The sequence below is a fragment of the Rhinatrema bivittatum genome, chromosome 1 (genome assembly GCF_901001135.1).
Source record: "Rhinatrema bivittatum chromosome 1, aRhiBiv1.1, whole genome shotgun sequence".
Classification (NCBI taxonomy): Eukaryota; Metazoa; Chordata; class Amphibia; order Gymnophiona; family Rhinatrematidae; genus Rhinatrema; species Rhinatrema bivittatum.
In genome coordinates this window covers 155,535,676-155,559,390 of record NC_042615.1, presented here as the reverse complement: position 1 = coordinate 155,559,390, position 23,715 = coordinate 155,535,676, and the positions used below count along the sequence as shown (strand labels likewise).

Below are 23,715 nucleotides of genomic sequence, written 5' to 3'. Positions count from 1 at the left end.
CCTTCTGAAAATCCAAGTAATGGACGGCCAGAGCCATCTTTAAAAATGGCGCGGGCCATCCAGTGCTCCTACCATGTGACAGGGGCCGGCCAATGGCACTGATACCCTGTCACATGGTAAGGGCAAAGGGCCATTGGCGTCACTTTTATTATTGGCAGCCGAAGGCCCGAGAGCGGAAGATCGCTCCCGGGACTCCCACTGGACCACCAGGTAATTTTCAAACCTTTTGTGGGGGTCAGGAGGGTGGGGGAAGCTAAGGGAGCTGTTTTAAAGGGTCGGGCAGGTTTTTTGTTTATCGGCTCGGGCGCAGCCGATTAAAAAAAAAAATGGCTTTTTAAACAAGCATTTTACAAAGAAACAAGAGAATAGAGAGAAATTATGCAGAAAAAGACAGGCACCGACACACCGTACTTAGGACTTTACAGTAGATTAGTCCATGAACTCTACACCACAATAAGCATAACTATAATACCATGTGTGATAAAACTACCTGTGTAAGTACCTTGGTACAATTGGTCATGAACTACTTCACTAAATGACTATGTCTAATGATTTATTGTAACCGAACCTTTGATGGCACCTGTTAGAATGTACTGTAGTACACTAACATACATTAATTATGTGCCTACATGTAAACCGTTGCGATGGTATTTAACTTAGCAACAGTATAGGAAAGTTTTTAAATAAAATAAATTAAAAAACCGAACGGCCCGGTTCCAGTTCCGATTCACATCTCTAGTTTCAGTTAGCTTGTAGTGAAATGTAACGGTGTATGTGTCGTCATGAATAAACAAAATGACTCCCTCTGGGGTCAATGCAATACAGTGCGCTCAGCCAAGTGCACTCTTTAACCCGCAATTGAATGCGGGTTGTATAGGCGCTTCCTAATCCCCTTATGCAATAAGGGGATTAGTGCCTGCACAACGTGCATCCAACATGCAGCAAAACTAATAGCGCTCATCACATTCAAATGCATGTTGATGAGGCTATTAATAATCTCCCGCAATGCAAAAAAACCAGTGCATCTAAGACAAACATTTTTACACTCAAAAATTAACGCCTGCCTAGAGCAGGTGTTAATTGCTGAGCACTCTCAAAAGTTGTACAGAAAAGCAGAAAATACTGTACATCCTCCTACTTAATATTGTTTTGATATTAAGTAAGAGGAACAAAATCTTAAAGCAAATTTTTAAAAAGTGCCTGCGGTCGGGTTCAGGAAATGGATACTCAGTTAAAAGCGTCCGTTTCCTGAATCCCTGGCTGTGCAGCAATTAGGAAAACGGCGCCGATAAATTTGGCGTCCATTTTCTGAACCAGAGGACAGCCGACGGTTTGCGGATTCCCATTGTCAAGTAGGCGCTAGGGGCAAGCGACCCTAGAGCCTCCGTGACAACGCGACCCCTAATTTAAATATTGCATGGCGCCCCCAGGAGGGGTGCCTGGGGGCACGTTAGGAAAGCGGGCCCTGATTGTTCAGTGCCTGCTTTCAGTGCATTTTAATTGCTTCGGCCCCTCTGGTTTTTTTTAATAGTATGTTAAATGCATAGGTATAGCCACAGGTGGGGGGGGGGGGGCCTGTGCCCCTTCACATTTGGCTCAGGCCCCCATCCCTAGCAGGAGAATCATGTCCCATCTGAGTCTGTACCTTAAAGGAGAAGGAGTTAGAGAGTCTGGAGGCATTGGAGTCACTGCCAGTGCGCCCCTGTGCCTTTAAGGAGGCTAACTTGAATGCAAAACATCACTGCCCTTGAGCTACACATTTAAAAGTTTGAGGCCATCAGAGTCTTTGTTTCCTTTTGGCAGGTGATTATTTATCCCCCCCCCCCCCCCCTCCTCAGCCCCTTCAAAATTCAGGAATTCCTGGGCTGGATGAATGTCTATTTACATAATTGCTTTGCAAGAAATTAGCACTTGTGTAAAGTAGTTGCCTTAACCACCCAGGGAGAGTAAGAAACAGAGATATGCCGAGGAGACAGTGAAGAAACAGCGTTGCCAGAAATTAAAAGGGGTTTTTAGCCACAGCTGTGAGGATCCACATAGTATAAGAGATTAGGGCAGGGTAGAGCGGAGGTTCTTAACGTGGTGCCCACCCATGTTAACCTTGGCGCCCCCCCCCCCCCCCACCCCCACCAAAAAAAAAAATAATTCAGTTATGGCTATGCCCCTGGTTAAATGTTGCATAAAATCTTGAAAACAAACATATTTTTTGTGTTAGTGGGAAGTTTTATGCTGACATTTACTTCCAACAGTGAGGACATTTTCCCCATTCTGTGCCTACTGACGAAAGATTTTCAGTGAGGAAGAGCTGGTCGCAGATCTCTTTTAATCAGGTTCAAAGTGATGTTTTTATTGAAGCCTTTACTTACCACAGACCTAAAAACCTCTTGTCAACCGATTTTCCTGAGTTTGTTTTTGTTTGCCACTCTCTTCTTTTTCCTAGTTATGTCCTGTACTTAGGGTGAGGAAGTTCTTTAGCTGTGAAACCCAGCATCTGATTTAAATAAACAATGGGGCAGACCCAACAGGAAGCAGCAAAACAAGGCAAACATTTTCACAGTCAAACAGGAAGTGACCCTCTAGAGCAGCAGCATAGGAGAGCGACACTGGTTAATTGAAAATTCAAGTATCCACAGCCACGTTTATGCCCATTTGACCTAATAAACTGTTAATAATTGATTTTTGTTTGAGAACATGCTATGTGGGTGACGTTTTAATTGCTTCGCGCTGAGCGGCGTTCTGTGTCGTGCATGTCATGTGATAGTGCTATGAGGCAGTGATTGCTCTTGTGACTTTTGGTCAAGTGACAACCTTGCTACCCTCCTGCCACTTTTTTTTTTTCCCCTGGTTTCAACTGTAAATATGCTTCAAAGTTTCCTCAGTTTTGGGAGAGCTGCAGTGGTCCTTTGGTGTAGTCCAAGCTACCTTTTCAGGTCTGTTTGCCTGGGCACACAGCGCCGCCACAGAGGCATCAGGCCAGCCGTGCAGTCACTTTCTGTGAGTGCGGTTTTAGCACTAAGCACTTCCGCTTTGAAAATTCTGGCCGAACTCTGCGGGTGGAAAATGGACCTGCAGACTTTGTGCTATGTGAGCTGTTTGAGAGAGGCTCTCAAAGTAATTCTGTCATTTAGAAGCCCGGCCCCAAGACATGTTCCAGTTTGCACTACCTTAACAGGGCTTAGGCATGCATGACTGACATTTGCTTTTGTATTTAAGACTATTCTTTTTCCTTTTGAAGGGTTTTCAAGGTTAAGAGCAAGCACATTCCAAAATTGCACACTCCTTCCTTCCTCCCCTCTTCCTTTCCCTCTCCATCATAAAATCTGGTTGCCCCTACAATCTTATTATCATGTAATGAATTCCTGATTCCTCCTCCATGCAGAACATGTCAGCCATGCACATTTCCCTATCCATGCAGGATCTGGCTCGATGGAAGAACCGTAGAAGAAGTGCATCTCAAGACCTGATCAAGAAGGAGGAAGAAAGGAAAAAGCTGGAAAGATTGATCAGTGGGGAGTATGACCTGTCGGAGCGAAGGAGAAGCATCAAAACCTACAAAGAAATTGTGGAGGAAAAGTAGGTTACTTATTCATTTCAAATGGTATGTATTGTGCCTGATTTAAAATAGTTTAAAAATAAATACTTCTAGATCTTCTTCCAGCTGAGAAGTTACAGGGTAGGGGAGGGGTGCTCTTTTCTGCCTATTAGATCGCTTTAAAATTCATTTTGAAGTGTGAAAGCTGATTTACTTTACTTTTTTTCAGCATTCTTTTGAAGTAGTAATAGCTACTTAGTATCGTAACAGCCCCATTATTGGCGTGCAAGGGGAATAGTTGGTACCAGTTAGTCAAATTTGCTAGTTATCTGAGAGCCCTGAGATTTTGGGGTGAGAGCCTTGAAAGGACTGAAATAAACACCTCAAAACTCCAACTCAATCCTTAAAATAAAAAGGGCTGTCACCCCAAAATCATTTCCAAGAAAAATTCATCCTCACTTAAAAACACCCAGGGAAAACCTACTGTAGTACAAGGAAGAGAATGTATGGGAAGAGCTAGGAAACCTGAAAGTGGTCAGGGCCATGGGACCAGATAAGTTACATCCCAGGATACTGAGGAAGCTCAGAAATGTGCTGGCGGGTCCACTGAAAGGACCTGTTCAATGGATCCCTGGAAACGGGAGTGGTGCCATGTGATTGGAGAAGCAAGAAACATAAGAAATTGCCATACTGGGTCAGACCAAGGGTCCATCAAGCCCAGCATCCTGTTTCCAACAGTGGCCAATCCAGGCTACGAGTACCTAGCAAGTATCCAAAACAGAGGGGGAATAGATTTCTTCTTACATTCTACCCTGCTTCCAGATGTGAAGACATTAGGTTTTCACGGGTAAATAGTAGCCTTCTGATAGCATCTACCATCTTGCCTCGCAGCTGAGCCTTTAAATACCATTGTCTCGTTTTCTTTAAGGATATTTTGAAATTATAGTTCTTACAGTTATATTTTCAGTAAACTTGTATATTTGTGGATGTGCCATCTCTGTCCACCATGTGCACATGCAAACACATTCCTGCACTCATACCTGAAAATATTAAAAAAAAAAAAAAAAAACTTCCAAAATGGGACCTTTGATACTTCATTAATATTCCAGGTGAAAGGAATATCAAAAAGTAAAAGGCCAGAAGGTGACAACGTACAGCCCCCATAATGTTCTATGAGAGGAAAAGAAAATAATTTGACTAAATTTCTTTCTGGGAACATAATGGGAGCTTCACGGCAAAAAAAAAGTTTATCAAGAATTATTCCTGCCATGAGCAGAAACAAATATTTTTGGATTGAAGGCCTCCAGAAGATGAATAAAACTTGAATACAAGTGTGGGTGAATAACCCCTTGTGGGCTGATTCAGGAAGAGGAAAGGAGAGTGTTCATGGAATATTTGTTATGGTAATTCCACTTCCTGCTCACCCTGAACATATTTATTCAAGCTGTAATGAATATCTTTTTCTCAGCCCTGAATATCTTGTATGTATTTATTTATTAAAAACTTCTATGCCGCCTCCCCAGATCTTAATGGAACCCCTGAAGTGGTTAACAAATAAGCACCTGAGCATGACGCACAAAATACAAAAAGCAACAACAAACACACACATTAAAAAGCACTAACGGCTGACATGCTTCTTCTGAATGACACTTATGATAGTTGCTTTATAGGAAAACCTGATTATTTCACTTTTCATCCAGTTATAGCTCCAAAATACAGAGGATGAATCATACCCATAATGTTTATCAGCTCCTTCGTATTCCATTTAATGAGTTCTTTCTTTGCTTTAATGAGTTCTTTCTTTGCTTCTTCCAAAACAAAGAGAACGTCGAGAGAAAGAGTTGCATGAAGCATACAAGAAGGCCGCGTCACGTGAGGAGGCTGAGATGGTGCTGCAGAAATACGTTGAGAAATTCACCATTAGCGAAGCTATTCTGGAGCGTTTGCAGATGCCAAAAAATCTGGAAAGAAGATATTCTGTGGAGTCAAGTTCTTTATCGCCGTCAAAAGAACCCAGCCCGATGAAGTACCTAAGGCAACAGTCGTTGCCTGCACCAAAGTACACTGCCACGTTTGAAGCAACTATTGTTCCTACGAGTGAATCAGAAGCAGCTGTCTCAACAGACCTCACGTCTTCAAACAAAGCTGTTGTCACAAAGGCAGTACCTATGCTGACACCGAAGCCTTACTCACAGCCCAAAAATAAACAGGTTTTGAAGACTTTCAAGGTAAGAAACAAAAAAAAGTATTATGGTTGCCATGTTAAACCAGTTGAATATGTAGAAACAAGGGTCAGCAAACAAGTTGTAGGTGGTAGCTTTTTGTTACTGGACACCTGTGACAAACTTTCATCGTGTCACTGACCTGATGGAGCATAGCTCTCAAAATCTAGTGAAAAATGTATTATGTTAGTCCATTATAAACAAGTGGTAGGTGCTAGCTTTGTTGACCCTTATTTCTAAGGTAAGATATGTTCATTTTTTTTAAAAAACAGATGAAAAGAGTAATTTGTTGATGTGTCATTAAAAATGAAAGTTCCTAATATGCTTCAGTATTATGAAAAAACACTTCCAGAAAATTGAATGGAATGTTAAAAATAATTGTAAAATAGCCTGGAATTCAACATTACAAGCAGATCACTGTATCTCCCTCAACTCTTTGTATTTCATCATTTGATGTCTGTTTAATTTCTAGAATAAAATGTAGCTGCTTGGGAAAAAAAATAAGGTAACTGAAATTGGGAAATGTAAATACACTTGACCTGGGCTACAAAATGAGTCACTAGATGTAGAAGATATAGTATCATTGTGTTGAAACAAGTTAACGGGCAGATTTTAAATTGCCCTTGCCCGTAAAATACGGGGGTTACGCGCATATTTTAGAAGTGGCCCGGCCGCGTGCGTAGCCCCTGTTAAGAGCAGAAGAGCCGGGCCTTGCAAAAAGGGTGGGGAGGGGCAGAACTGGAGGCGGCCGGTACAGTGGCCATTTGCCACTGTGCCGGGGGATCACGAGCCAGCAGCCTGCCAGCGTGCGCAACTTACGCCAGCTCAGGAGCTGGCATAAGTTCTAAAACAAAGAAAAAAAAAGGTAGGTTGTTTTAAAGGATCAGGGAGGACAGGGGAAGAGAGAAGAGAGTATGGGCAGGGGGGGTAGGGAACTGGAGAAGGCTGCGATGCGTCACCGCACGAAGATTGCATTATTTCACCCCCCACGCACACTGCCCCGGATTTTATAACACACGCGCACAATATAAAATTATGCATCCGTGTGCATGCACTGGTAGCGTGCGCGTATGTTTAAAAATCTACCCCTAATGTTTTAAGTAAGATTTCAATAGGAAAATGGTCAATGCTGAAGTTACCCCAATATTGACTGGACGTACTAGAGAGGTAAAATTCCTGGGTGGAATAAATGACTGCTTCATGGAGCAATTGGTTCAGGACTGACTAGAAAGGGAGCAATTATAGATCTAATTTTTAGGGAAATGCAGGATTTGGTGCGAGAATTAACTGTGGTGGGGCCACTAAGCAATATTAATCATAACATGATTGGAAGGGGGACAATAAGTAAATCTACTATTCTAGCACTAAACGTTCAAAAGGGAGATTTTGATAAAATAAGGAAAATAGAATAGAACTGAAAGATGCATCTACATAAGTTAAGAGTGTACAACAGGTGTGGACATTGTTTAAAAATACCACACTACAAGTGCAGTCCAGATGTATTCATCACATTAAAAAAAAGGTGGAAGGCAGGCCAAACAACTGCCAGCATGGTTAAAAGGCAAGGTGAAAAGCTATTTTAGCCAAAAAGAAGGTCTTTCAAAAATTGGAAGAAGGATCCATCTGAAGAAAATAGGAAAAAGTATAAGCATTGGCAAGTTAATTGTAAAGCATTGAGAGAATTTGAAAAGAAGCTAGCTGTAGAGGCAAAAACTTGTAATAAAACCCTTTTTAAATATATCTGAAGCAGGAAGCCTATGAGTGGAATTGGTTGGACTGTTAGATGACTGAGGGGTGAAAGGGACATTTAGGGAAGATAAGGCCATCATGGAAAAACTAAACAAATTCATGCTTTAGTGTTTACTGATGAGGATGTTGGGGAGATACCCATTCCAGATACGGTTTTTAAGAGTGATGATTCAGATGAACTGAACCAAATCACCATGAACCCGGAAAATGTAGTAGGCCAGATTGACAATTTGAAGAGCAGCAAATCACCCTGACCAGAGTCCTGAAAGAACTCAAAAATGAAATTTCAGATCTATAATTTTATTTATTTATTTATTTTTAATTTTTATATACCGACCTTCTTGCATAAAATGCAAATCAGGCCGGTTTACACTGAAAACTGAACAAGCAGGAAATATAATTATATATTATTATTATTATTATAGAAATATTACTAGTAGCTTGTAACTTATTAGTCGTCCATTGTTCCTGAAGACTCCAGGGTGGGCAATGTAACCCTGATATTTAAAAAGGATTCCAGGGGTGATCCGGGAAACTATAGACCAGTGAGCCTGACTTCGGTGCCAGGAAAAATCATAAAAACTATTCTAAAAGAACAAAATCACAGAACATATGGATAGTCATGGTTTAATGGGATACAGCCACCATGGATTTACCCAAAGGAAGTCTTGACTCACAAATATTCTAGACTTTTTTTGAAGTGTATAAATGTGGGTAAAGGTGAACCGGTATATGTAATGTATTTGAATTTACAGAAGGCATTTGACAAAGTCCCTCATGAGAGGTTCCTAAGAAAATTACGTATCCTTTTGTGGATTTCAAACTGGTTAAAAGATATTAAACAGAGTAGGAGTAAAAGATCAGTTTTCTCAATGGAAAAAGGTAAACAGTGGACTGTCTCAGGGATCTGTACTTGGACTGGTGCTTTTTAATATATTTATAAATAATCTAGAAAGGGGAATGAGTGAAGTAATCAAATTTGCAGATGACACAAAATTATTCAGAGTAGTTAAATCACAAACAGATTACGATAAATTGCAGGAGGACCTTGCAAGACTAGAAGATTGGGCATCTAAATGGGAGATGAAGTTTAATGTGGACAAGCACAAAGTGATGCAAATAGGGTAAAGTGATTATTGTGTAATTATAGTTGCACAAAATGTTCTATATTCTATATGTTCTATATTAGGAGTTACCACCCAGGGGTTTGGGGTCATAGTGGACAATACATTGAAATCGTCAGCTCAGTGTGCTTCTGCAGTCAAAAAAGCAAATAGAATATTAGGAATTATAAGGAAAGGAATGGTGAATAAAATGGAGAACGTTATAGTACCTCTCTATCTCTCCATGGTGAGACTGTACCTAGAGAACTGTGTGCAGTTCTGGTCACCGACTCTCAAAAAAGATATAGTTGCACTGGCAAAGGTTCAGAGAAAGGCGAACAAAAATGATAAAGGGGATGTAACAGCTTACCTGTGAGGAAAGGCTATAGAGATTGTTAGGGCGGTTCAGCTTGGAGAAAAGATGTCCAGGGGGGGGGGGGGGGGGGGGGGTTTGGTTATGATAGAGATCTATAAAATCATGATTGGACTAGCATGGGAAAATGTGAATTGGTTATTTACTCTTTCAGATAATACAAGGTGTAGATGGCACTCCATGAAGTTAGCAAGTTGCACATTTAAAACAAATTGGAGAAAATTCTTTTTCACTCAGTGCACAGTTAAGCTCTGGAATTCATTGCTGGAGGATGTGGTTAAGGCAGTTAGCACAGCTGGGTTTAAAAAAGGTTTAGATAAATTCCTGGAGGAGTAGTCCATAAACTGCTATTAATCAAATTGATTTAGGGAATAGTCATTGCCTATTACTGGCATTAGTAGCATGGAATTTATTCACTCTTTGGGTATTTGCCAGGTACTTGTATCCTGGATTAGTCACTGTTAGAAACAGGATGCTGGGCTTGATGGACCCTCAGTCTGACCCAGTATGGCTACTTATGTTCTTATGAGAAATGGAGCTTTAGTCAAACATGACTTTTTTCTATTCTTTGCTTGTGGAAAAACTATTGAACAAGGCCTGTGATGTCAAAACACACTTTCAAATTTTACATTTTCCTGCTTAGACAATTGACTGGTAAGGATTTGCAAATAAGTTCTTCAGTCAAAATAAAGTAAATTGAGGAGTATGGCCTGTTTAGAAACAGAGAATGTTTACAAAGATCTATCAGTTTTATGCAACTTTCTTTATAGATGCTAAATTTATAAACCCAAACAATATAACATGAAAAAATTATGAATTCAAAAAGAGACCTGTTATATGGATGTCAATAATCTGAGTATACCTTCATACGATGCTGTAAAAAAAAATACGGCTATCGTGACTGTGAAGCCTATGTGTAGGCTTTAAAAATCATTAGGTACCCCAGTGTTGGAATGCAAACTTTTGTAGTGCTCACTGTCCACTGTGCAATTGTTGCTGAAATGATCACGTGGATACTGTTGCAATATTCACTTATCTCAAAATTGTAGTCGGTCTTGCCTCAGCCGACATCCTGATGTTTCGGAGGCTGGCTCCTTCTTCAAGGGCTGGATATGCGCAAGAGAGACCGGTATTCCAGTGAAACATTAGATGTTGTGACAGTGAATTTGATTACTGTGCCAGCAATGTTCAACTTGTTAAGTTTGTTTAGCGGTCTGTGAAGCTCCGTGAAAAACAAGCGGCTGCTCCCACGACTCTGTGCTGGCATCATGTTTCTTTATAGAAACATGATGGCAGAAAAAGACCATATGGCCTATCTAGTCTACCCATCCGTCCAATTAATTTAGCATTATAATTCTCATCACTTCCTTAGTGATCCCCTGTATTTATCCCATGCTTTCTTGAATTCAGATACTATTTTTGTCTCCACCACCTCCACTGGGAGGTTATTTCATGAATCCACCACCCTCTTTGTAAAGAAATTTTTCCTAAGATTATTCCCGAATCTGCCCTCTTTCACCCTCATCTCATCACCCCTCATTCTAGAGCCTCCTTTCCATTGAAAAAGGCTCACCTCCTGTGCATGGAAACTTTTGAGACATTTGAATGTCTATATTCTCTCTTGCCTTTCCTCTAGGGTTTACATGTTTATATCTTTGTCTATCCCCCATATGCTTTAGAACAAAGACCATTGATCATTTTAGTAGCCACCTTCTGGACTGACTCCATCCTGTTTATATCCTTTTGAAGGTGCAATCTCCAGAATTGTACACAGTATTCCGAGTGAGGTCTCACCAGGGACAAATACAGGGGAACTATCACCTCCCTTTTTCTGCTGATCATTCCTGTCCCTAAGCAGCCAAGCATCTTTCTGGCTTTTGCCAGTGCTTTATCCATTTGTTTGGCCACCTTAAGATCATCAGATATAATTACCCCCAGATCCTACCTTTCCTTTGTGCTTAGAAGAATTTCACCTCCAATGTACCTTTCCCTTGGGTTTTTGCACCCTAAATGCATTACTCATTTTTTTTAACATTAAATCTTAGCTGCCAATCCTTAGATCATTCCTTGAGCTTCACTGGATCCCTCCTCATGTTTTCCACTCCTTCCTAGCTGTTCATCCTGTTGTGTTGCAGGTTTTGGTCTCAGCAAAAAGACAAATCTTTCCTGACAACCCTTCCATTCTGTTGCTCAAAACAATGTTGAAAAGAACTGACCAAGAACCGATCCCTGATGCACACCGCTAATAACAATCCCCTCCTCAGAGAAAACTCCATTTACCACTACACTTTGTTGCCTCCTACTCAGCCAGTTTCTAACCCAGTCACTCGCTCTCTAGGATCCATACCAAGAGCACACAATTTATAAGTCAAAGGCCTTGCTGAAATCCAAGTATAATACATCTAGAGCTCTCTGATCACCCAATCAAAGAACCTGATCAGATTTGTCTGACAAGATTTATCTCTGGTATAAACATTCTGCTTCAGATCTTGCAATCCATTGGATTCCCAAAATTTCACTATCCTCTGTTTTAGCAGCGATTCCATTAATTTGCTCACCACAGTGTCAGTCTATCTGGCCTATGGTTCCCAGCCTCCTCCTTCCACTTTTATGGTTAGGAACCACCAGTGCAAAGTTCCCTTAGAACCTCAGATATATCCCATCCGGTTCCATCGCCTTATCTACTTTGTTTAGTTAGCTCCTTATGAACACACTGTTCTGAAATTGATTGAGGTTGTACCTCACTTCCAATCTTATTTGTGTTTGTTTTATGTGGCAACTATCCAAAACAAAAAAGGAGGATCTCAATACCTAATAATAAGAGGTTTGTCCGTTGGGAGGTACTCAGCAAGCCTATCAATGGGTTTAGCTTTGCTGAAACGTACTCCCTCCGATTTTATTCTTTTTATTGCTACTTCTTAAAGTTAATTTATTTAAATTTAATAATGCTTGATGGCACTTAATGCTTGATGGCACTTAATAGCACTTCAAAACTTCTCTGTTTTGATAGAACACTTCCTTATTAACGAAAAAGGGGATAGACCAAGATCGGAGAGCCTGATTCAAGTAAGAATGCCGGCAAAACGTTTTTTCTCACTATCCCTCCGGTCTCCACGAATCCCCCAATGCCCCGACACTGTACAGCATTTTCACGATGGCCATTTGAACTTGCTTTCAACTCTGCAAAAACACTTGAGCCCCTGAAGCAGGTGGCAGTGTCCGCCGAAACGGTGTTTATTTTTAATTTATTGATTTGTTTTATTGTTAATCTTATGGTAAACCGTTGTGATTGACAGAAAAACGGTGTATAAACCTAATAAATAAAACAGAAATACTGTTCCCGATGGTAAGCACCAGGTTCAGTATCATTCCCATCCCGTGTGGGTTCCATTACTAGTTGGCAGAACAGTTTTCCTTGCAGAGAATCTAGCATCTTCCTGCTTCTAGAAGATACTGTCATTGGGATGTCCTAATCAACATCTAGAAGATTATAATCCCCTAGCAGCAGCACCTCCCCTTTCACAGCAATCCTGTGAATATTCTCCATTAAATCTCTATCCATCTCCTCTGCCTGTTATGGAGGTCTTTAATAAATCTCACTATTTATGAAATAGACATGTTGTATTTGTAGCAATCCTATTTGTTCTGCTGTGCTGTCCTGTTCTACTGCTTTTTATTGTTCCAGGCTTTTCCACATATTTGGGAAGGAGGCAGTTCCACTCAGGAAGATTGACCTCTATATTCTGCTCACATGACTTGCTTATTCACCCCTCTTGGATGGGAGAGACAAAATATGAGAAGGTCTGGTACCTGTGAGGCTAAGTGCCACTTTTTCATGTTAGGTTTCAAGACTCTGTAAATTGGTTAAGGAGATGGTGTACTGAACCCAGGCTTAAGGGCAGGAGTGGCAGAAAATGTTTCTGAGCTGGACAGGAATTCCTACCACTTAGATCTCACCTCTGTGAACCCCTGATTCTTACTATCCAAATTGTTTGTGCTGATATTTATTTATATACCAAATAAGGTCCACACTAATCTAAATTTTCCAAACAACTAAACTTGTGTGCTCTCCATCTTGTTCAGTGCTCTGCTGCTCGGTTGATAATGAGCCTTAAAAAGAGCGCACATTTCACCAACACTTCATAACTTGCATTGTCTCCCAGTCAAGATGAGAGTTTGTTACAAGGTAGCTTTTTTATCGTTTTCAAGATCACCAACATAGATTTACAATGGATGAATTCAATGTTATGAATTGATAATCCCTTGAGAGACTTGAGATCTTCCCAGAGAAGCTTACTGGAGGTTTCCTCAGTGCAGAGTGCTCGGCTTGCAGACTCGAGAGAGGACATTTTCTGTGGTTGCTCTTGAGCTATGGAATACATTATCAACTGACTTGTATCTAGCAACCTGTGTCTAATCATTTAAAAATATTATTGAAAACTTTTTTGCTTCAATTAGCTCTTTTCTATCCTTGCTTAAATTAGGAGATTAAAGGATATATTGTCTTTTTATTGTGAGCTGAGATTTGTTTTATGTTGGTTGTTCTGCCTTTAATGAATGTATGTTTTAGAACCACTCAGAGCTGTAGTTTATTCTCAATCCTGGATTGGCCATATTACACGCCACCATCAACTAGGGTACATTAACTTCCTCTGAATACCCACATCGGCTTCAGTTACAGTAGTACTTACTCGTGGACTACAGGGTGCCTCCTCTCTTTAGGTCCAGTAACTCTGCGTTCTTAACTCCACAACTCTTCTTCTGGCGGTATTCAAGGACTTCCCCAGTATTACTCCTCTCCTAACTTCTTCAGCCAAATTCTTCTTCTGCTCTTCCTCTTTAGACCCAGGCCAAGTCACTTGATTGTTTTCCCATGGGAAAAAACATCAGCCTCAAGCTTTTCCCGTTGAGGTGAAAAAGCTGATGCAGGGTCTTCTCTAATGAGTAGGGTCCCCAGACTCACCAGCCATCTGGTGGCTCCCTCCAATTCTCACCAAACCTTGAACCAGAATTATATACTCCCAAAAACTCCCTCTAGAATATCTTCTGTGTCTTCTTAAAGTATTAGATCGTTCTAACCCCAGTGGTAACTCACCTTGAAATTTCCCCATTAATCATTATGCAAACAGGTTCTATGAACTATTCCCTCTGCCATCTAGTGGCGAGTCACAGATGCTACACAGTCATTTTCTGCAAATACTCAAAAAGAAATCCTGGGACTCTCCCATTCAAAATCTCTCCCTGGGCAACTTTAAATGATGAGGCCCCAATTTGGGAGGCCTGTCTCATCTTCCCCAACTAAAATGTTTTGGCCCCTCCAAACAACTTCACAATGACAACCCAAACCTCTCAGCATGTTAGAACCCAAGGAGAGAATGGAACCAACTAATAAAACCCCATTAAATTGTGCAGATTGACTTACCCATGATTTATAATTATTCACCCTAATGATATGGTGGTGTGGCTTGATTTAGATCAGCAGGAAAATGCAAATAAACATTTGTCAAGCCTAATTTATAAATAGTGCAGAGCATCACATGGAATAAATACATTAGATGAGTAGTTTTAGTAATAAAGTTTGATCATAGTTAAACTATTTGGAAATAGTTTTTGAAAACATTTCCTGCATAAAGTGCTGAGGTGAAGATTTCACTTATGTGCATACTTTATTTTAAAAAGCATGCATGGAGGTTTACTCGGGGAAATGTACCTGCACTGGATAGTAAAGTGAATGTATAGGTACATATTCCCTTTGAAATTTGGTGTCACTTGGGCATGTTTTTGCTGTATACGTTATCTACAATTTCATCATCTTTGTCTTCAACTATTGCATAATCATGGGACTTGGGCCTTCAACTCTTTTCAGCAGTTGCATTTTTTGTAAATTTAAGGTTGTGGTCTTTGCTATACTTAGAGAGAAGTCATATGTATTTATATGATAATGGAGCTTAATTCCAGCAGAAAGGGAGCCTGAAAAGCACTTATACCTCATAACCTTGTCTTTATTCTAAGTCTATTTTTTTCGGGAACCAGCAGTTTCCTTCTCCTCTTCCTCCTCCTCATTCCGTCTTCCAGCTCAGTCAGTCGGGCCTGGGATCTGACGCTAGGAGCCTTCATTTGCGACTACCTTTATTATATATCCTTTCCCAGCTCACTTAACTCAATCATCGCAATGATGGTCTTCAGCCAGAGGCCATGTGCTTGGGATCCCTCCAGAGCCCTGCAGTCATGGGGCCCTAAATCCGCCCACTGGATGTCACCATTGCACGATGGCTGGACGCTTTCCCTCCCATCCCCCCCACTCCTGGAAGTTCCAGGGAGTGGAAAACTCAAGCTGGGAATCGATCCCAGGTCCTCAATTCATAGCACCATCACTTGTATTAACGATTCCCTTTGTGTGTGCGCCACCATGTGTCCAATATATGCTTATGAATTTCAAGGGATATCACTTAAATATGAGATCTCGATTTTCAGGATAGACTGTGTAGTACTGTTTTATACCCCTTATAATTTTGGTCATGCTTCTAAAAGTATGGTTTACTTTGTTCTTCAGGTTGATGGAAAAGAGAGCATGAATGGGGAAGTCTGCAATGGGATTGAGGAGAGAGAGAGAGGATGTGCAGCATTTGCTCCATCACTAAGCAGATCTCAGATGTTTGAAGGTGTGGCCAGAGTGGCTGAGTCTCCAACAGAGCCAAAACAGGATACAGCGAATGTTGAGCTGAGTTTAAAGAACCCTAAATCTAACAGTGTGTCCAAAGAGCTGACAGTAAGGAGTGAACACAATGTACGCTTTACTTGTTAACACTCATTTTTTCTCTCACACCTTTTAAGATTCATGAGCAGTTACGTTTATACTGCATTTTAAGTAAAACCAGAAAAGGTTTTGAGGTGTTAGTCACTTTAGCTTAGCCACCTCAAAAGTTAAAAGGCTTTTCTCCATGACAGTGAGGCAGTGGCAGTGTATAGGGCTGTTAAGTCAGTTGTTACGATTTAAGCTGCTGTGCAGCCTCCTCATACCGTGACTATGATGCTGCCCCACCATCAGAGGTCACCATGACGCTATTCCAGCTTTACTCCCATCAGAGTCTCTGTGGTTCCATGACTCAGCAGGGCTCAGTTTACTTAACCTTGCCTCTTGCAAAGCTCAGAGCCTTTTCATTGAGTCTCCTCTGCTCTCTGCTTGGTCCCGTTCTGCCTTGGACTGCTCTCTGGCTTCTGGGCCTTCCAGCTCCATCTAGCCTTGCCTTGTCTTGTGGCCTTTTCAGGCCTCCTGCTCTAGCCTTGCCTTGTGGGTCTTCTCTGGCCTTTTGCCTAGCCTTGCCTTGCCTTGTAGCCTCTGTCATCCTGCTTAGCCTTGTCTTGTGCCTTTCAGGCCTTCTTCCTAGACTGTTGCCTTTAGGCTTTCGAGATCCTTAAGCTATTCTGTCTTGTCCTATCCTTGTCTCTCTTGTCTGGTCTGATCTTACCCTGTATTGCTTGTGCCTTGCGCTGACCTAGTTTTCCCAGCCTATCTAGCCTATTCCACGTATGCCTTGCCCTTGTATCTAGCCCTGCACTACCTCAGACTCCAAGTTCCAGCCTAAGTCCTGCTGGCTGCCAGAACCCAAGGGTCCAACCTGCGGGGGGAGGTGGCTGGTACAGGCAGAAGATTCTCCAGCTCTTTGCCTTGCTCCGAAGTCCTGAACTGCCCCTGTGGGGATTTACCAGCCCTAGCTGTAACATTGGTAATCACCTGGCCTGGCTGATTTTAGTTAAGGGAGCCTGGTGGCCAGAAGGACTTTAAAACAGCAATATAATTGCCACCAGCCTGCTCGAGACCACATATTCCCCCAATGCCCCACCCTACCTTCCCCACCTCACCCCAGTAGCAGACACCCATGCCTCTCCCAGTATACCCTCCTCCCACCTCTCTTCCCTTTCTCATGTCAGACTCACTTAGTGCTAGTAACTAGGGAAATGCAGCAGAAGTATTGTGCTGGGCCTGTGAGACTATCAAACTCTTATTTCTAATAAATTTAAAATATGTAATCAAATTGTAAAATACGTTTTACTATATTTTACTATATTTTCTTTGGACACTAGATAGCATGCTTTAGCATAAAATGTATAATCAATGAATGGAATAATTGTTAAAATGTTTCAATGCTACAAAAATGTATTTCTTATCAAACTAAATAATACAATTAAGCAATAACACTTGTATATGTCTTCATATTATTATCTTGTGATCATCAGAGTACATAGAGAATAAAGTAGAGTAGAATTTCAGATTCCTGTATCTCTAATGCTTCATCAGATACTATGGAGACCAGCTGGCCAGCCTAGGAATTCAATGGGGCGATCTCTACTCTGGAAGAGCACTGAGATGCAGAAATTCTTCTCTCTTCTTGTTCTCTCTGTCTCTGATGATACAATATAACAGTGCTATTTTATATTGTTTGAGATGCTTTCAAGCACTTGTCACTATTTCATTAGATCTTGAAGTCTTTTTATAGGAATACACTGCACATGTATATTCAAATGTATCATGTGAACAATCAGGATGTATGCAACTGGCTATATATAAACATGGCTGTTTTTGTAGAAATTAGCAACAGATGTTGGTCTGAATTCTTGCTGTGATCAATCTGCATTTTCTGATGAAATCAACAGCTCATCTCCTAGGCTGTTCAAAATATTGTTCAGTACTTCAATTAGTCTTCGACCTGTTGTCTAAATCTAGTTTAGTATCATATGCAAAACATCAAATAATTAGCTCCCTGTTCTTCTACAAGCTCATCTCACACTCACAGAACTCATGGTGACCCAGCCTACCCACCCCCCCAACCCCCACAAATAGGTAACCAGAGTTAGTGGAGGCAGGGCTACCGTGGGTTCATGGGGGTCCTCGCTTGCTTACAGCATGCTCCTTATACTGCCCTCTCTTAGCTACCGGCACTAGGGATTGCTGAGATGAGTGGGAAGGGAAATGAGGTCTGATGGGGGAAGGAACTAGTCTATAGTGGTGGAGGAGGGGAGAGAGGTAGGCTAGGTCCTTGAGGGTAGTGGGGGGGAGAGGGGGGAAAGAGAAGGAACCAAGGTTTCGGGGGAGGGCTCCTGGCCAGTTTTTATTTATTTATTTTTTTGGTGGGATTCCTGCCATTGAGTCTACCCATGTCTGCTTATCTCCACCCCTAGGCACATGACGACTTGTGGTTGCTGGGACCTGGGGATTCTTCTCTGCCATTACAGCTATCTCCTACTGTCACTGGAGCCCAGAGATTCCCATGCTTCCCTGACCCCATGGCCTCCCTTTGCCACTACCAATGCCTTTTGAGACTAGGCCCTCCTATCACTGCTGCTGGGGAATTTCTCCTTCCCTCCCTTGTGACCTCATTCTCCTTCCCACCCCTTTGGGAAGCAGGATGATCCTGTCTGAGATGCTGGGATGAGAGGTGGAAGAAGGAGAGAAGAGACAGGTTAGAAAATGAAGGATAAAAATGAGGAGGAAAACATCGAGGAAAGACAGGGCTGAATAGAAGAAGAAGAGTGGGAGAAGGGAGAGATAGACGGGAGAAAGAGTAGCAAGCGCAGATGTGAAGGAATTGAGAGAGCACAATGGGGCAAGCCCAGAAGTGAGGCTGGGTGAATGTAGTCAGATTTTCAGCACTAGCCAGTCAAGTTACCTAGTTAGCTTTGAGCAGAAAATTAACAGGCCTATATAGAGCCAAGCAAATTTTCCTTGGCTAGATTTAAGAAAATTCTCAGCCAATAACCTGTCTGGCAAAAGATAACTGGGTAAAAGTACTTGGTTATATTTCCCACTGAGTGGGTTTATGAAAATAGAGCAGATAATGCTATACTTCATTGCTATGTAACTGTTTGGGGTAAAAGATTTGAGCGTGAGTAGATAGACTTGGATGAAACAGCTATACCATTGCCAGTGCCATCTGCCTTGTCAAACCCTTCATGGATGTGGTGGCAATTTAAAATTGACCAACACAGCAAAGAAGTCTTGAGCTAGCTGCTTAAATCGGTTTAAGGCTACAGGGCACATGTGTAAACCACATCAAATGATCACCCTTGATCTCGTTCTCTAGTCATTCAGTCAGAACATTCAGATTCATTTGACCCAGTCTTTTTTTGATAAAGCAATATTACCTTGGATCCAGCAATCCATGGGACTGTAGACAGTTCACTGTCCTTTCCTTAAGTAGAGTCTTCATTAATTTTCCCACCACAGAGGTGAGGCTAACTGGCCTGTAGTTTCCAGCCTCTCCTCTGCTACCACGTTTGTGAAGCGGGGCCACCGCCGCTCTTCTCCAGTCTTCCAGTACCAGTCCAATGATCTATTGAAGAGGTCCTTTAGCGGGCCCACCAGTACATCTCTGAGTTCTTTTAGTATTCTTGGATGTATCCAATCCAACCCCATGTCCTTGTCCACCTTGTTTTGCTAGTTCTCTTCTGTAAATGGGGTGATATCTACCCCACTCCCATCTATATTCTTGCCAACCAGCAATAGTCGTCCTACCCCTCAGGTCTTCTTTCATAAACACTGAACTGAAGTACTTGTTTAGCATTTCTGCTTTCCCCCCCCCCCCTCTCTCTCTCTCTCCACCCATTGCTGCTTGTCGCCTTTCAGTCTTACAGTACCACCTATGGCCTTCCTCCTTTCTCTGATCATGTTCATCTATCCTCCCAGTAATACAGCAAAATCAAAATCAATCCCCCATCCCATATCAACAAATCAAGCACACTACACTCTTATAATTAAAACAAGTATCTCTCCCTTTACATCCCTCCCATCTCAATCCCACTATTCCATACTAATCATAGGCATACTATAAATAGTTATGCTAAACTTAGCAGTCTTAGCTTATATATTGTCTTATTATAATGACTTTTCTTTGTAACTGTAGCTGCAAATATTAGCTTTACATTTCCTTGTGATCTGTATCCCCTAGGATTATTCTCACTATCACACATTTATCTTTTTTTGGCCTAGTAGTTTCCTGAAGCACTTTTGGGCTTCCAGCTCAATTAGAATGGGCCTTTTTTGGGCTACAGTTCCATGAGATTTCATTCATTACTACCTACGATCTTGCCCCTATTTTATAACTGCCCCCCCCCCCCAATTTACCTCCGCCATTACTGTGACTAGCTTGGCCATGGGCTACATATCATATCTCCCTCCAGAGCCCTGTACATATGCACCATAAATCCAACCAATAGGTGTCACCACAAAGCCCCATATACACACCCTCCCCCTGACCGTGCTGTAAATGCTGCTTCTGCAATATTCCTGACTAACCTAGGTACCAGAAATGGGGCCTATGAATCAAATCCAGATAATCTGCTCATTAGTTCATAGTACTTGCTGATCAGCCCCTCTGTCCCTATTTAAAGGGACCTTAAATATTCTTACTCAGCTTTACAATGTTGACCAGTACATCTTCCTGGAAATGTGTGCTTACGTTCTGTATATTTGGGGAAATTAATGAATATTCAAGAAGTTTGCTATTGACACTACACAATAACAGACAAGCAATGTAAATATTTGACAACTCATCTGGAATCACATGCATGAAGTAGGCACAGAAACCATGCAGTTGAGCATGCACTTATGAATTTACACTTGCAGGTAGACACTCAGACCCACACACATTTACAGTCTTACAAACTATTGATGCAATAAAAAAAAAAAAGATTCTCACTGCCCAGCTTTATATTAAGCTTCAGTGCTTCACCCCTGGTGAGCAGTGATTTTCTGAAGCAACCAGGGCATCCTACCAACCCAACGGTCATAGACTCAGTATCCTGGACACAGAATAAACTTGACACGCCCCTGGACCATGAACAGGATCTGGACCTCTTTTTCACTGATCTGAAAAAGCACTTTTAAAGTGCTATTAAATGTGCGCAATGCTGCATATGCACAGACACACATAGGAGCCCATCCCTGCTCCAAGGAGCATGCAATCTAATCAAAACAAACATACATGACAAGAGTCTGTAGGATGTGTTCGATAAAGAAGTACTTCAGGATTTAAAAGTAGTTTTGAAAAGATTAGTTTTTAAACTGGACTTGAATACAGCCAGAGACAGAGCATGACTTATGGACTCAGGAAATCTGTTCCAGGCACATAGTGCAGCAAGGGGGAAAGCGCAGAGTCCAGAGCTGGCTGTGCAGGAGAGAAAGGCAGAGATAAGAGCAACTTGCCGGATAAACGGAGTTCACGAGGAAGGATGTAGGAGGAGAGAAGAGAAGATAGGAAATGAGCTGTAGAGCAAAAGCATTTATAGGCGCGTAAGAAAAGTGGAGAGGGAGCCAATGCAGTGACTTGAAAAGAGGGGCTACATGGTCATAGCGACACTAAAGAAAGATGTCGTGCAGCTGAATTTTGAACAGATTGCAATGGAGGCACGCAGTTCAGTGGGCATCCAGGAAAGGGCAAGTTGCAGTAGTTTAAAAGGGAGGCTATAAGAGTGGATGAGTATTTTGATAGCATTCTCAGGAAGGTAGGGATAGAGTTCAGCAATGTTATAGAGAGAACTGACACTTTAGCAGTTTCAAATGTGTATAGAGGAGAGAGGGTAATCAAAGATGACCCCGAGGTTACGGGCTGTCAGTACGAGACCCCAAAAGGTGCTTGAACAGGTGTTGGCTCTGAAGTTCAGGACCGGATTCTTAGATGCTAAACAGCCAAGCACCTGAAGCTAGCAGAAGTGGTAGGAGAGAAATCTGGCTCAGAGACCAGGAGGCCACACCCATGGGTAATGGGGATTGATTGGGATTTGGCTAAAAGGAGTTGCTGGAAGCAGGAAGCTGTTTGCAGCGGTTGACCTGCCTCTTACTACAGAACCTGCTACTTTCTGAAGGTGCAACTTACAGGCCAGAAACTGGAATCAAGAGTAATTTGTTCCTTTTCCAAGCCTGCTTCATTGTGAATCTGCTACTGACTCCAGCTTCCAACCTGTAAGTCCAGCTTCTGAGTTAAGCCTGCTTCTGTTCAACTGTTCCTAATTCCAGTTCTTGCCCACACTGCAACTTGCTACTCAAGCCTGCCACGGTTCTTATTGCAACCTGCTGGACTTCTGACTGTCTCTAACCTGTATCTGAAAGTATCCAGAGGGCACAAGCTGAGAGAACTGGAGGATGAGCATGCAATTCACAAAGACAGGGAAAAAGGAACATGGGAAGTGAGTTTTGTGGGGAAGACAAGTTCCATTTTGTCATGTTAAGTTTAAGGTGGTAGGATATCCAGTCTGTCAAGCAGGCTGAACTTTGGGACTGCATTTGTGGTGCAATTTATGGCGTAGGGAGGTATATCTTTGAGTCATTAGCATGAAAATGATACTGAAAGCCATGGGAGAAGATTAGACCACCAAGGGAAGACGTGTAAATAGAAGAGAGAAGAGGACCCAGGACAGAGTCTTGAGGCACACCAACTGATAGCGGAATAGTGGTGAAGGAAGAATCATCAGAGGATACAGTAAAAGTACAATGGGAGCAGTAAGAAGTGTATACCAAGATAGAGCAGAGTCCCAAAATCAAATTGAGTGCAGCATGTCAAGGAGTAAACCGATAAATAGTGTGAAAAGCTGCAGATCGGTCAAGGAGGATGAGGACTGAGTAAAGGCCCTTGGACTTGGCCACAAAGATGACTGGAGAGCAGTTTCTATTATAGCCCTTTAATCTGTAATCCGAGACTAATGATAGAAAAATTAATGAATAGGTCACATTCATGGAAGGTATTCACCCAATGTTTACTTAATACATTCTAAGTTCAAATATGAAAATAATCATGTACATACAGGGGAAGGAAGGACAACTCTCCAGGATATCTCCTTTTTAAGTCTCATATACTAGTCTGAGAGCACCAGCTGAAGGTGGGGTGCAGCCTTTATCCCTGGATGGTCAGGCAGACAGGGTTTGCAGCTGCAATCTCTAGAATCAATCAAGTAATCCTATGACACATGTGGTGGGAGAACCTCATGTTTTGACTAAAAGATTGGTGCTGCATTCATTCTAAAAGTTATGTTCATCCAAGTTCGCTTCCCTGTTCAATGTAAGACAGTTGTTGTCATTGTTTGCGTGCTTGTTGGAATGTAAACCGAACTGATAAGTAACCCTGTTACTTGAACTTCGGTATATAAAAGCTATAAATAAATAAAAGGCACTTAACCTTTCTGCAGAGATTTCATCATTATAGAAGCCTCAACTTGCCCCAAATCTTTAATTTTTCCAGCAACACTGGTTTTTGATGTACATGTGATTGGCCATCATCTTTTGAAATCTGTGTGGGAAATGGTTAGTCTCAATCAAAATACTTTTAGTCCTATACTAAATGCAGAAGAAGTAACTTTGAAAAGAGTGATATCCTCCTTACTCCTATCAAAGGGTGATTGTAGACCCAGTGGCATTTGTCACTTCTTGGTATCAACATTTGTCTGTTCCTTTGTGGATGGTGGTCTAGTATGCCTGTAATGCACGTCTAGCCAGTGAGTTTCTATGAGAGAGAGCACGTTCTCAAAGAGATGACAGCCAGATAAAGAGTATGTTGTCCTAACCAGATGCCTCTCTTTTCCCCATTTACCTTCAACTACTCAGTCCCTATTGTGTACTGTTAAGCAATTTAGGGATGTCAAGTCATACTAAAAGAGGTATATGGAACGGGGCATGATACTTCAGAATTGTGGAATGGAGAGATGTTTATGAAAAGAACATTGCACCTTCATATGTAGTGCTGGTTA

General features: G+C 41.7%; 1 protein-coding gene across 15 annotated transcripts in view; it reads left to right on the top strand.

The window, feature by feature from the left end:
- Positions 1-23,715, top strand: part of LIMCH1 (LIM and calponin homology domains 1) — a 692,462-nt gene that overhangs the window by 592,088 nt on the left and 76,659 nt on the right. For 13 of the 15 annotated variants that reach the window (XM_029588765.1, XM_029588740.1, XM_029588731.1 and 10 more), the window contains 3 exons: positions 3,416-3,573; positions 5,355-5,760; positions 15,533-15,766. In XM_029588765.1, coding sequence (XP_029444625.1) covers positions 3,416-3,573; positions 5,355-5,760; positions 15,533-15,766 — 798 coding nt within the window. The remainder of the gene's footprint in view (positions 1-3,415; positions 3,574-5,354; positions 5,761-15,532; positions 15,767-23,715) is intronic. The other 2 variants (XM_029588757.1, XM_029588796.1) reach the window with 2 other exon arrangements.